Raw genomic sequence first — 15844 nt, 5'->3', positions numbered from 1 at the left:
TCTTATGAATCAGATATGATCTCTGGGGTAACCATTGTCTTAATATTGAAAATCATGATTATATAACACCACCTACACATCAGCATCAAGTCCTAAATTTCACAGTAGACTATGCACTGATGAAGTTACTGATAATCCAGGCAAGATATTCTCACAACTAAATTCCACCTAAATTTAAAGTTCCACATGGCAAAGTGTTACTAAAACTGAGAACATGACCCCAGTATCCACGGGCAGTTGGAAATATAATCCAGAAATCTAATTTAATGCTCAGGAATCTGACCTTAATCTCAGAGTTCTGACTTTATTCTAATGATTCCGTGGTTCCTCAGCTCATATAAATTTCTCACATATGGCCCTAATCCTGCTCCATAGATAAGACTCTAATGAGACACTGTAAAAAATTCACAGCAATTAGAGCATTAATGGATTTGTCAGTGAAACTGAGGAGTGTGGATTACCATATAAGTAGTATGTGCTGACGCCATCTAGTGGGGGCCTCATCCAATCAATTTCAGGGGGTCTGAGAGAGAGAGAGAGAGAGAGAGAGAGAGAGAGAGAGAGAGAGAGAGAGAGAGAGAGAGAGAGAGAGAGAGAGAGAGAGAGAGAGAGAGAGAGAGAGAGAGAGAGAGAGAGAGAGAGAGAGAGAGAGAGAGAGAGAGAGAGAGTGTGTGTGACGGGGGACATTTCTGGCATCATTTGCCCCAAACACTGACCCCGTGATTCCCAATTAAGGAGGTAGTCTGCGTGGAAAATGAACTGGCAAGATGGCAAAAGCTCCCTGATGTTGTAAGGACATATTGGCCTCTGCACATAAGATATAACTAAGCCAAATGGGCTCCAGCCCAAATGGCCTCCCTCTGAAACTATTTGATTTGCACACAGCCGGGAGAATGCGACTTATCCAATCCAATTTCCGGACACACAAAGGCTCGGTGATTCATTGAAAAAATCACGAGAGACAAACTGTGGAGCTGCACTGCTTTCTACCTCCTGGCATTTCTCATTTCAATAAAGGTAGAGGCTCAGTTACGGCTGCGTTGAGGGCGCATCAGACGCGTCCAGAATAGCGGAGGCTCCTGCACGGACTGCTGAGGGCTTTTTCCCCCCCTCGCATGGGAGTCGAAAACGGCTTATACTGACGTCAAATGGATATGTGAACGACTTTACCGCATGTGTTTGTTGGTATGGCAGAAGAAGATCGGAGCTACCAGTTCTGCCCAAATGGGGAAAAAAATCCGTAGCAGACAATTAACCTGAGAGAGGCTGGCCATCGGGCTTTTTCAATTTGCCAGGACTGTAGGCGAAGATATGATTATATTTTAAAGTTTAATGGACGCCCGGCTTCTTCCAAAAACTCGTTGTGAATTCATGGTTTAGTTCTGAGGGGCAGAGAGCGACGCTGCATCCCCGCTGCTGACAGAGAGACTACTTGTACCGCCGTCACAACTGTGCCAAGAGACAGCGAGTCTTTGAAAGCTACCGGAGCGGACCAGACCGGCATATCAATCAGCGTCCCGGAGAGCGACTCGCTGGGTCCGCACCGGAGATAAAAGGCATTGTCTTAACGGTGCGTCTGCGTCTGCCCGATTGTGTGTGTGCGTGTTGGTGTGTGGGGTGGACAGAGATGGAAATGGCACTTTTTCCGTTTGAAGAAGGGAGGACAGCAACAGTCACTGGCAAACCAATGTAAAAAAAAAAAAAAAAAAAAAAGCCCAGTTCTCTCTCTTCTTGCCACGGGTGCGCACCGGCGAAGAGGCGCAGGACCCGCAGGATCATCGATTCGCACTTTGTGATTTTTTGCGCTGCGTATGTGCGCAGAGAGGAAGCGGTTGAACGGTGTGGATTAAGGGGGGTGCTTCTCCTTCAAAAAACGAAAGAGCTCAAATCACTTCACCATGAACGCCAGGATATTGTTTTTGCTTGTTTGTTCTGCGGCATTTTTTGCTGGGCTGCAGTGCGCCTCGCCAAGGACCACAGCGGGGATGGATCCCCCCACCGCCGGCTTCAGCAACCTCAGCAGCAGCAGCAGCAGCGGCGGCTCCAGCAGCGGTGGCAGCAGTGGGGAAAGCGGGGGTAAAAGAGACTTGAACCAAACCATAAACTCCAGGCTCAAGAGGAAAACACTGGCTGTGGATTTTGCGGTGCCCTCGCTGCTGCGCTATTACCTGGCGGAGTTAATAAAGAGACCCCTGAACGGTGACTGCCAGACTTTTAGCGGATGTTACACGGTGCAAGCAAACTTGACAATGCTGTGCATACCTTTACAGAAAACCATATCTACTTTTGTGGAACCAAAGTCTGTGGAGTCTGCACAGAGGAACGCCTCTGCTGAAGGACAGCTCCCCTTCTTCTTCAAGCGGCCGCTGTCCAAAGTTCTGAAATTGGGCTTGACTAAAGCCAGCAGGAAATCGAATCAAGTTGTGGTGGAAATAGGAGAGGATATAGTCAGAACGGGATGCGGGGGGCTGTCTGTGTACGAGGAGGCCCCGGTGTTAACCCTGGAAATGGACCTCACAACTATTCTGGAGTGGTGGCTCGGCGCGGAGGGGGGGCGGCTGAGGGTCCGGCTCATGCCCGAGAAAAAGGCGCAGGTGCCCGGGATAGAGGATCGGTACACGGCGGCCATACGCGCTGCAGACCCCCGCCTCTTTCTCCAGATATCCTCCCGGGGTGAGTCCCCCCCCCCCCCCAACCCTCTCCATCTTTCTCACTTTCTCCCTCTTCACCATGTTGTTCCCCTCACTCACTCAATCACATCCCCACACACGCACGACTCATCCGGCACCCCCACCCCTTCCAAAAAAAAAAAAAATTGCTTGCTGTTCAATCTCGGCTGTGATTTAAGTTGTGCTGTGATACATTTTTGATACTGAATCCGGCGCGCCAAAAAAAAGATGCACGCGGCATATGCTTCACTTGTTGTGACACTGGCTTTCATGGCAAAGAAATGTCAACATGCAAAGGAAGACGAGCTTATTCCTAATGGCCTGATGGGAAAATGATGACTACTGTGTGTGTGTGTGTGTGTGTGTGTGTGTGTGTGTGTGTGTGTGTGTGTCTTTGTGTGTGTGTGCGTGTGTGCGTGTGTGCGTGCGTGTGTGTGTGTGTGTGTGTCAGAAGAAAAAATAACACTTAAGGAATCCATGCATTTAGGTCTGCAGCTCTGATCTAAGGGACTCTCAGACTCCTGTTTTATTATTGATGCCCACAGCACCGCTGAGAGACGAATTGCGTGTTGATTTAATCCCCAAACTCTTTTGATTATTTCCAGTTGGGGATCCACGCTGGATCTATGCAGAGGCTTCTATCCTTATCAGTTCTGAGATGGTAATAATTATTTCATCGGGAGGGAACGAGAGGCCTCGTTGACTGATAATAACATCCGTGCACATTACTTAACTTCCATATGCGGTGATGTTTAAGTTAGAAAAAGGCACCAGCGGCGCTCCATCGTCTCCTTTAACGATATACCTTCTCAATTCCCCGAGCCACCCACTGCCGATGGAAAGGTTGGAGATTTTTAAGAGAACGAGCTTTATTTTGATTAGACACAAATTAAGCCGTTATCTCCAAGTAAAGCTTTAGCACTCAATACTCGAGGGTCCTTCCCTCGTTCTTCTGAGCATCGGCACAATCAGTGTAATTGCTTAATCACTTTGATGAGGGAGGCCGGCCTAGAAAAAAATTGCAACGGAACCTATCAGACAAAAGCAAAAGCAGAGAGTCTGGCTCGGTTGGAAGCTGATAGAGGAAGAAAAAAAGCTCCGACAGGCGTGTATGCACATGACAAAATACATGCAAACACACACAGAGACACACACTCAGAATGCACCCAAATACCTAAGTTATTATGTCTGTGTTGGTTGTTTTTCTGTGATTTTGGTGATTTTTATGATGAAATATAAGAAATTGACATGTTGTAATAAGATGAGATGCTTATTCATGGTTGCTTTTCTGATATGCATGTTCACTGTGTATGCCAGGACACACTCACACATGCATGCATGCACGCACACACACACACACACACACACACACACACAAACGATTTGTACACCTTAAATCATGCAGAGGTGTATCTGAGTGCACCGCCACCGCAGCTCCCAGCAGGCACTCCAAGCAACACAGCTGGTGATGTTTACAGGTGGGAAGCCAGCAGGGGGGTAATGTGATTCCTTTGGCTTCCAATGTTTTTTGGGAAACTGTTTCTCTGTTTCTTGAGCAACGAGCTCTCAAATTTTTGCAATGTATTGGGCAGATTTGACCATGTGTACTGTATAGATATGAGTTTCCGTTTATGGTTTAGGATAGAAAATATGCAGCACATCCAGAGGCACTACTGTGATCTATAGCAATATATGTGATTGCACCCAGAACTACTTCCTTACCAAATGCTTCCATCACAATAAATATATCTATAAAACTTGATAAAATTCCTAAAAAATTGCTCCTTGAATCATCACACTTTGAGACATTAGATCCAATATATTTGAAGTGGCACAGAGAGATAAGGTAATAGATTATTGTAGATTTATTCATTCATTGACACTACAAGATGTGCATTAAAAGGGATGGGAGTGCATAGAGAGCAGCTCTCATTGGAATTGATACGCTGCCACCTATTGCTTATTACATTCATAACCATTTCTCTTATTTCACATCTCCTCTATCTTTCATCTTCATGTAATCCAGAAATTGATCAAGTCTTTAATCATGAAGCGCGTCCGCTGCTCAGAGGAGCAAGGCGAGACTTCCAGGAGGAAGCTTCGGGCGTGGAGATATGAGAGCATCAGTTCATTTGGAATCTGTCATGACGGTTGGACCGTACAGTGGAGAGTGGGGATGAGAGCATTTAAAAGCATCATTAGCACCAAACCCCTATAGAGGAATTCCACCTCCTGTACAGTCTGGATGGACAAAAACAGCACTGGCACCTGTAAAATGAGCTGTATGTGTGGGACATCAGTGTGAGTGGCAATCTGTCTTTGTCCCGCCTGTAATTAAACAGAAGCTGGGACAGGCTAATTCAATATCATCATTTACTGACTGTCAACTGAATCATGCTGTGATTATTTATCCTTCTATATATCATTCTACATATTTATGTTGTCTATGATTAATGATTCCAAGCAAACTATAAATAAAAGTCAAATAAATAGGACAATGTTTATTATACTTGGAGATGGGTAGTCCTTTTTATTGATCTTTGGAATAGTATTGACAAAATAATCTTAACTCAAGGCACACTTACTTGCTTTTTCTGACCTTTTGGTCCTTCATCAGCAGAGGGGGTTTGCTCGGTTGTCATAGAGATAGTGTGGCGCTTCAGCCGTGTGATAACAGATTGTTGACTGATTATTTGTACCAGTATTAGCTGCAGCCTCTTACTACTAAGATAAACAAGTGGTGGATGGGCGGTGTTTCATTTTAGGGACTCACATCTAGCTGCACCTCCTTCTATTTAATGTTGAGACAGTAAGCAAGTGACTTACACACTGCAGGTGAACTCCACTGACTCTATAAGCCTCACAATGTATTCCCACTGCTAGATTACCCTGCTGCATGTTTGCAGAGTTGCCGTCATTATAAGCAGTTATTACATTATACGTTTCTTATACACACACACACACACACACACACACACACACACGCACACACACACACACACACACACACACACACACACACACACACACACAGATTTGTTGATGTCACTCCATTCTTTTCCATTACTGTAATACATAACTCCTCTGCCAGTGTCACACTCTAGCTCCTCCATACAAAATGACTCAACTCAATGTGTATTGTCTCAGCTATTAGCTTTTCTGACACCTTCTGACTGGCCAGAGTTGGACATTTTTTTTACCTTTATTGGACAGTGAAGTGACAGACAGCAAATAAGGAGGTAGAGAGATGGGTATGACATTCAACGAAGGTGCCTGGCTGCAGTTATGTAGCATGCACGGTAACCAATCAGCTACCGGGGGCCCTCCTGGTTTGTCATATTTCTGTGTAATGTGCGTGCTACATTTGTGTTTCCAGCCTCGGGTAACATGCAGGCTATTAGCATGAAATAAATACCTGCCATGGCACCCTGAATTGGTCGATCAGGCAAGCGTGCCTACGGGAATCAAGGCATTAAACTCTGCACAGTACATTCAGGCTTACTCACCCTATGGGGCCTTTGGAGGGTGGTGGTGGGGGATCGTTAATGAGAAACGCTTATATGAGTTACAGTGTAGGAGAACGGAAAACAGTGCTGGGCAGGTGTGATAAAGAGTTGACCTCTACTTTATTAACCTCTGTTATGTTCACCGAGCGCAGCCGTAAATAGGTTGCGAGAGAATCATTAAGTGATGTCAGCGTCGGAAGCCGGAGGAAGACGGGACCCCCGCTTTATTAACTTGCGTGCACCTGGCGCCGAGCTCTTTAAGATGCTGATGTTTCCACGGCGCACCATTATGAGAGTCTTCATAAACACACTTAACAGCATCTGAAGCCCTGAAGTAGAAGACCGCTAGCATCATGCTTGAGAGAAACAAGTGTGTATGTTATACGGCTTTCCTCCCCATGTTTGCCCCTAAGCTCTGCAAATGCAAACACACACATATATACACACACACACACACACGCTCATGATTTTTCTATTTGAGCATCCCCCAGTCTGCCATTTCCTTTGAGAGGCTTAAAAACAGAAGTCTAACATGCGGGATGTTTGAGCTGTCGGGCAAATATTGCAATTTCTTCAGAATCATAAAGAAAGCCAACAGCAAATTAACAAAGTTAGATTACACGCTTGGCACTTTGTTTACCCTGTGTTGCCCGTGGCCCTTTTTATTTTTTGTAAGAGGTTTCTCCTCGGAAGATGAATACACTTTTAATTTTCCACATTTCCAAATGCTTTTCCCTGTGTTGCCTCACAAAGTGGCTGGTATATTAGTGTCAATAGACGCTAAGGGTGTGAGAGAGTGAGGAGGGATTGTGTTCTTTTTATTCAAACGGTAGAAGAAAAGTTTATTTTGCAAGCACACATGGACTCACATGTGTTTGCTGGTGAGGACAAATCACTTCATTATGTTTGGAATTATTATTTTTATTTGAATTCTATGGAGGAATTTGAATCTAACTTTAGCTTAACATGATGGGCTTGTTTTTGCTGTAATTATTGAGTGTTCATCACATTTTGTTTATCATAAGGATCCTAATCTGATAGCGATCCAATGACCCTCAGAGTAAGAGCTTAAATGATTTGTCAATTGATCAGTTGATGATTGACAGAATAATCAATAACCAGTTAGCTTTTTCTTTTTCATGTTGCGGCTTCTCAAATGTGGTGATTTGCTGCTTTTCTTTGCGACTGTAACACTGAATTATCTGTTTTTGGAGTGTTTGTTGGACAAAACAGGACATTGGAAATTGTCCTTGTTTTTAAGGGAACTGTGATTGCCGTTTTTCACATTTTAAATTAAATTCATTAAATGATTATAAGAGAAAAATCCTCGAAAAACAATAAGAATTATTACCTGCAGGCTTATTTTGGTGTATTTGGTATGTTTCAAAACCATCATGAGGATTTGTGGCATGTTGTTCATCATCTCAAATGGCACATTGACATGTAGGTCAGGTGAACTGGGCCATGTGTGGATCAGAGTGTGAATGCCAGTCTGTAGGTGTTAGCCCTGTGTCAGACCAGTGACCTGTCCCAGGTGTACGCTGCCTTGCAGCCAGAGTGAGCTGGTACGGGATTAAACAGTGTATGTGATATCCAAGAGCGGGCCAGATGAATTGATAATGTAACTAATTGCTATGGTTACAGCGGTATCTGAATAGACCTTAAATTTGATCCAAAATGCAACAGATATTTGCAGCAGCATGATACACAACCAGTTAATGATCAAATAAAGTCAAAAAGAAGAGAAATATATGAGTTTTGTTCTGCATTTCACACTTCAGAAAGCAGATGTTCTCCTCTGATGACTGATGCATTGCAAATTCAGTCTGAATTCTGGGTTGCTTGAGGCAGTCATCCTGATGTAGCAAACAGCAGTCAGGCAGGTTCTTGAGACATATTGAAACACTTACTGGTGACTTGTAGCATTATGGGAATCTATCCAGCCTGATTACACTGAATATCATTTCAACCAGACTTGTGAAGAACTCAAATTTTGAATATAAGGCTTTGACTTTTCATTTCAGAGTTGTCTCCTATGAGTTGACATTTTCTTTGGGACAAGATGACATCAGGAGTTAAGGGATCTTTCGTGGTTATTTGCTGCTGGTGAAGCTCTCCGAAATGAGGTGAACTGGAGGAGTAAACATCACAGAGGGCGAGCCGAACACTTTGGTGGGGAAGGCCGCGTCGATGACACGGTTCACCTGTTGACCTTTAATTTAGCCCGTCCAGGTGGAAGGCTGCAGCGCCCGCAGGAAAAGCGACACGACATCGTCAACGAGCGCATGGCAATCAATGAGGCTCCCTGACATTTAGAGCTTGTATCAATCAGCCGCTAATGGGGAAATCAATAGGAAGTCAGAATGACATGCCTCTTTATTATTTATGCATTTCTATGATCAATCCACTCAAGGAGTCGCGTGAGACGTGTGTTGTGACACCCTCCAGGCGGACCCCCGTGAGGTCCTGCCCGGCTGATCGATACCGTGAGTATGAACAAGTGTGTCTTAACTAGGCTGCTGTAAACATAAATGCAGAGAAGAAGAAGGAGAGAACCTGCTCTGCCTCTGTGATAAGTAGAGTGTAGCGGTGGTGAAAGTGTGTCAGATATTTCACCAAGAGTAGCTACATTCCTTGACTCCTCTTCCTCTTTACAAATATGAATAATGAGACATTCACAGCATGTGCAATATAAACACCTTGAAGCTTTTTTTTTGTTGCCTTATTCAGAGCTGAAAAATCACTGCTGCTTAACTGAGCCTCGGTACAGTGCACAGCTAGGTTTCTGCACACCTCATGCACATTCCCATGCTGTGCTCACATGTAGATCCATGAATTATTGCCAACGTGGCACTTTTATATTCGGATGGCCCCAAGTTAAGAGAAGCAATCCTCTGGGTCACCGTGTCCGACGTTGGATGGTTGAAAATTAATGCATTTAAATGAGATGCCCCTTCAACCTCCTCAAATTCGTTTAAGACAGTCGCTACTGTCAGTGTAATGAGACGGTAGATTTTTCTTGACTCAAGGGAAGTGAAGAAAAATCCCCTCCTTTTTTTTTTTGTACACATATATTTTGGCTGCCTGAGCCAGTGAGATGTACGGTCTGTGCACTGGCCCTCACATTATCTGGCTCCATCTCAAGAGCTCGGGGAGCGCAACTGTTGCCTAAAAAGTCAAGCTGTTAGCATTCTGGAGTCGACCATACTCACAAGCAAATATGAAAACCTGAAGCTCTTTGAATTGGAGGGCTGCAGATAAACACCTTGACATTGTAAACAGCAGCTAATGCCTTTTACGATATTAATCGCCCTCCTTTTTAGTTAATGCCCGTGTCACTGTTTTGTAAATTAGGTGGACTCAAGGTGACTTTGGCTCCAATTTCCCTTTTTTCGCTTTTTATTCAGCCACCCCCCCCCCCCCCCCCCCCCCCCCCCCTCTCTCTTTCTCTCTCTTTTCCCTGATGTTTTAGTTATTTATGCCACTTGCTTGTTCTTTCAAAAAAAAAAAAAAAAATGCAAGCTGCCTGTTTGATTAATGGTGATGCTTATAAGAGGCCTTGAAGAGCGTCAGAGTTTAGCTCAGAGGTAGGTGTGGAAGGGAAGGAATACTGTACATGAGCTGAATGTGAAGCCCACACTGCACTTCCTCCTCGAGATGCTCCACTTCCATAATGAGAGAAGTAAATAAAATGCATAAATGAGTGGTCATACTTTTCTGGAAGTCATAAACTACAGTATGTGGAGATTTATTTTTGTACGTGCAGGCCAATTTAGATGATGTGATACCAGAGAAGGCCTAATTGAGCTGTTTCCTACAGTTGTAAACAAGTTGTGTACACTCTTTCTTCACCCCTACATACTGTACTGTATATAAGGGGATCAAACATGAGATATAACAAAGATATAACACAAAATGCTGATTAAAAAGCACCATACAGTTGAAATAAATCCTCCCTCACACTGTCTAAATAAAAAAATCAACCACTGGCTGTAAATGTTAAGAGGCTATTGTGTTGATTCCATTAAATTAAGATGCCCATTAAGAGGCTATTTCTACCCACGGATGTATTTAGTATTATAAAAACTTTAGTGTAAATGCATAATTTGCTAATACATTTATTGCACAAGTAACATTTGTTTGCTCAAAACTCAATATTGATTCCTTTCTCAGTCATATTTTCAACAGAGTGAAAATAATGAAATACAAGGTTTGGCTAAAAGGTATAAAAGCATGATATTTATTGCCTGTCCATATGGGAATAATTAGGAAATACGCATCTGAGTTTGAATGTAGGAACTGAGTCAACAAAGAAGTGAAGTGAAGATGTGTTCATATGTAGGCTGTAAAACTATGAATACTTTGACATTAAAACCTTTGTTACATGCATAAAGTGCATCTTTTACGGCTGTAATTTAGAGAATAAACTGAAAGGTACTTAATGGTGGTGTAGGTGGTGTTAGTAATCTGTACAGATCTCAAAAGAGCTCTATTTTGAAGCAGGTTTTCTTTGGATCTTAAAGCAGCGTAGATTGATTTTTACGTGGCCCCTTGGGGGCAGCGGATCAATCCAAAAACAACTTTAAAAAGTTGTTATACTGAACATTGTTGCATTCAGCCGCCTATTTACAAATCTAGCAGATATAGAGCCAAATTAACATTCGTTTGGAGTCACCTTATGAATAAAAGTCCAATATTCTCTCTCCTTTTAGGTCGGTTTTGGTCTTCGCCAGCTCCTGAGGGAAATCTATGCACCGCAATATTAATCAGCCAGTTGCTAACTTTGTTTATCTGCTGTTTGGTGCTGGGCAGGTGGCATCTAGTGGGCTTATCTGAGCTTAGAATGCCTGAACTAGACTAAAAAGACTCTGTGAAGCTGATAGAGACTGTAGAGTTGGGTGGTAATTCTCTCAGGGTTTGTCATTATGAGTGACCCCTTTCACAGTTTAATGCCTCGCAATATAAATATATTGATTAGTGCAGCTTTAATGAATGTGGCATTAAACATATACATCCAGACAGGGTAGTGTATTTCTTAACACGTCCTTGAAGGCGACCTCAAAGCTTCTTATTTAAATGGGTATAGTATTCGGATAGCCGGCAAGATGGGAGCACAAAAAATCAAAGGAAAGGAGGATTTATAGGGAAGGAAAAGAGGAAGAATTTTAAGGATAGTGTAACACATCCTGAGTCTTTCCAGTCCAGTGAAGCACTACCACTAAGCTTTTCTCTGTTGTCAGGCTGTCCTTGGCTTTTCACACATCTTAAGCCAAACTCACATCTGAGCTAAATCAAACCGGTGGCTGTGATGCTAACCACTGAGCACCAAGCATCAGACGGGAAGACAGCAAAGTCTGAAGAAAAGCTCCCAACATTCACCTCGAGTTAAAAAGCCATTAACAGATGTGGCACGGATGCCATACACACAAAACCAAGCTGCCTTAGAGGAGCAGCCAGTGTGCTCTCGGGCCACATCCCCAGCTCCCTTTATGATCTGTAATGGGATTGTTGAGGAGAGCCAGCAGCATCCTCATCACAGGACAAAACCCACTTAATGGGATATGTTTCGCCATGAAAGGGTGAGGAAGTGCAGTTTCTCGCTGAACCCGCTTATCCCTTGAAACCTCCATAACCCTGCATCCCCAGCCCATATGTTCACCTTTCCAAGTGGAATATGTGGAGAGCTGGCATGTCGACACTACCCTCTATCACCTCGAGCGTGGATAGACGTGTGTGAAAATGTGTGTGTGTGTGTGTGTGCAGTGCAGCACCGCCGTGAGACATGCTATTTGTGGCTTATCGGAGCACAAGCCCCAGCATGCTCAGTGGCGTGGACCGGCTCGAGGGATGGAAGTGCAACTAGTTCGGCTGCTGAAAAATCGCTGCAAGTGAATACAGAGCGTTGCCGCCGCTGTTTTAAACTCACCAGTGCCTCGAGACGGCTTATCTCCTCAGCTGGAGCAGAGAGGAGTGCACTGATGGAAAGTTTGATGAAGTCTCAACTTTTGCTCAGTCTGTTTTTTTTCTTTTGCTTTGGGGGTTACGAAAAGTTTCGGTCTGGTTTTGTTAAGCAACACTCACTCGTGCTAGCTGTTCAGCAACAGCAGTTAGGGCAAAATGAAAGAGGAATAATATAATGTTATTGTTTTCAAAAAGTGACGTATTAAACCAAAACATGATTAATAGATTGATTATATATTAGAAAACTGGATTTGGAGACCACAGAGTTTTAAGAAAAAGCGACATGACTGATAGGATAGGTTTAACGAAACCCTATCAAGTTGCATTCTGGGAAATATAGGCTCCAGTGTATTTTTGTCAATACTAGCGGCTAAAACTCATAATAGAATAGAATAGAAAAGAAAACTTTTATTGTCATTGTACATCGCTAAACAACAAGATTTGGAGAGTTACTCCAGTTCAGTTCAAGCATAAAAAACACATTCAATTCTTCGACTCAATAAAAAAATAAAAACAGAATACCACAAAAACAACAATCCACATTCCATCCATCATTAGTAGTACTAACTTGCTGTTAAATGCAAACACTTTGCTCTAAACCTGCATATTCATCAATTCAAACAAGTTAAAACTGGTTTGGTTCTATTTAGCGCTGCTAGATAACCTAACTACTACCAAGCATGTTGCTGAATGTATCCAGCATTCTCAGAATTCAAAATGTAAGATAGTCATCCATAAAATGATTTCCCCTCCAACTGCTCTTACCATGCTCCACCCGTCTCTGTTTCCTTTCAGTACAATACATGTGGCGCTCAGGCCCACCCAATCACTGGGCTTGTACATGTAGCACAGTGTGATTGAATATCTGTCAACAGGGGTGAACCAAGTCTTAATCCATTACAAATGAAAGCCCTGCATTCAAAATCTTACTCGAGTAAAAGTACATAAGTATTGTTGCAATAATGGTGGAATTAGCTAATTATGTATTATGCAGAATGGCTCTAGTCAGTATTAAAGCCTAATTATTATCACATATAAAGATGGACTGTTCCCATAAAAAGTAATTACCCATCCTGGAAGTTTTCATGTTTTATTGTACAATAAAATTGAATAAAATGAGTTTTAATGACAATTTAATGACACTGATCAATGGGGGAAAAAAACTTCCAATGTCAAAGTTAATTGGGATTGAATTACAAATACAGTATGCATAAAATACATTAGACGGATCTGAAAAGTGACAATAGGCCTCGTTGTGAAAATATTATCTCAAAGTGATGCTACATTGTACAGTACTTGAGTGAATGAACTTTATTACATTCCTCCTCCTGTCAATATATATGACTGTATATTATTATTATCATTATCATTATTATTATGTTTTCTGAATCATAACACTATTGAAAATAACAAATTGATTGGTTGGTTTTGTAGTTCATATGTGAAGCATAGACTGTATATAAGAAATGTGAAGCTGTCAGGGCCTCCATTACCCATAATCCACCTCTGCTAATCAGTCAATCAGTGTACAGCTGCACGCAGGGCGGAGGGACGGAGCACACCTGAACTGAAATAATAGCTAAATAAAGCACTTTGCTCAAAAATTGTCTCATAATGACGGAACAAAATGCATAAAGTTCACATTCAGCCGTCTTTCGCAAAGATAGCCCGCGCTATTTTATTTTATTTTCTTTACCTCGCGCTAAGTTGGATTGCGCTTAATAGTTTGAAGCTAACTTCGCGGTCAAGCGGTTAGCAACAGCAGACTGTTTATCAAACGTGGATGCTAATTGAGCCCTGCAACAACCTGCTAGCTCCCACTTTTCCACCACTCCTGGCCGCGGAGGACGCATAACATACAGCGGCTTAATGAACAGCTCACTGGAGAGCACTTGGTGAAATACTGGTTGTACAGTTAAGCCCCGGTGACATATTTCCCCTGATAAATAGTCCGCTGCGGGCCCACTAAACCACAACAACAACAACAACAACAGCAACAACAACAACAACAACAACCTGTATCACTCCTCTCAACTCCATCTAATGAGACCAGGAGCATCAGTGATGACACACAGAGACTCAACTTTCTACACACTTTCTCCTGGAGCAGAGCCTAATAAATCATTGGCCTACAGTACAAAGGTAAAATAAGATATTTCCATTTTCTGTCCCTGAGGCAATGCATATTATAGTTTACTCGGCATATGGCTGCTGCTGTGTCCCCCCCCCCAACCAAGAGAGGAGTGGGTGTTTGAGCTTGCTGTGAGTGTTTGTGCTTGTTTGGCCGCTGTGTCAGACTGTTATAGTGAGTGGTGACTGTGTTTTTTGCTGCTATGGATCTATATGTTTGGTATGGTTCAATGCTGGTGTAGTTGCTGTGATTTGATGTGTTACACTGCTGCCAGTCATATCATGATGTGATGATATGAAGTATGATAATGTGTAAAATATGGTTTAAAAGCTTAAGTCACCTGCTTTCCTCTGTGCACACCTACACTGTGATTTCTGGTGAGCACTGCTTCAGTCTTACAGCCTCTGGCTTCGTCTCAGCCGTACTTTCAAGGACCTTTTGACGAGGTCGTTTTAATCCACTTTTCCTTCCCTGTTTGCCTTGTACATATAATGGCTTTTCATGGGAGGGGAGGTGGGGGCTTTTGTTACCTGAGGCACCCTGACCTTCACTCTGAGTCACGCTGTATTCATGTATTTTATTACATACTAACCTCCATGATGTAAACAGCACTGGTGAGATACATTATCTCCCATACACTGCTACACACACACACACACACACACACACACATACACACTTACACACATACACACACACACGTTATCAGATCATAATCATCATGATGGGTGCGGACACTGAGCTCTGCAGTCGACTCCACTTTGTGTGTGTGTTTGTGAATTGTGTGCAGTTGAAAGGTCTGGCATATTTCCCATCTTTCTTTCTCTTGTCTTCAGACATCAGCATTTCAATTGTGTTTATGTATTTGTGTGTGTGTGTGGACATAAATTTGAATGTGAGACAGAGGAGCACTTTGGTGCACGTGCTCCAGTGTGTGCAGAAGCAACCATGCTCGTGAATGTGTGTTTGTGTGTGTATGCGTTCATTCATGTGCGCATGTCCACTAGGGAGCACTGGGGTGCTTTCAGGCAACATGAAGCCTACTCCTATGCTGTCTGATCTTGCTGGAACAGTGAGCTGGAGCCAGCAGCTAGGAGCCACATCAGCAGTGCAACATGGGAGAGGAGAGGGACAAAAAAAAAAAAAGGATCAGCACCTCTGATTTTTTGCTCAGTGCCAGCTGGATGACATCGCGTTGACCTTGCCGTGCTTGCACTGTGAGTCCATGAAATCAAGCGGCGGCCCTGGCCCCGGCACTCTTAATTCCCCAACATACACACACACACACACACACACATATATACACACCTTTCTTGCCAGTACTACTCCTCCAGCTTGACCTTGGTGCTTGTTCTCGTTGCGCTAAGTAGAAAAAGAACGTGGTGCGAAAGGAAAGCAGGCTATACGCAGCATTGTTGCAGGCAGTTGGGGCCAGGTGAGGGGAATAGTTCACACAGCAGGTGAGTGCACAGAGAGTTTTGCTTGTCCGGCAAATAGATCGGCAATATTGGCTGTACTACTCAGAAGGAATTTGCTATGACTGTGAGTTGATGCTGCTGAAGCTTTACAACTGCAGG

General features: G+C 43.2%; 1 protein-coding gene across 1 annotated transcript in view; it reads left to right on the top strand.

Annotated features, from left to right (window-relative positions):
• The first annotated feature begins 1898 nt into the window (after nt 1-1898).
• alk (ALK receptor tyrosine kinase) overlaps nt 1899-15844 on the top strand; it is a 361055-nt gene continuing 347109 nt past the window's right edge. Inside the window, exon 1 of the mRNA XM_062440190.1 lies at nt 1899-2673. Coding sequence (XP_062296174.1) covers nt 1899-2673 — 775 coding nt within the window. The remainder of the gene's footprint in view (nt 2674-15844) is intronic.

The sequence above is a fragment of the Scomber scombrus genome, chromosome 19 (genome assembly GCF_963691925.1).
Source record: "Scomber scombrus chromosome 19, fScoSco1.1, whole genome shotgun sequence".
Classification (NCBI taxonomy): domain Eukaryota; kingdom Metazoa; phylum Chordata; class Actinopteri; order Scombriformes; family Scombridae; genus Scomber; species Scomber scombrus.
Note: the sequence above shows the minus strand (reverse complement) of the source record. Positions and strands in the feature narration are given on the sequence as shown.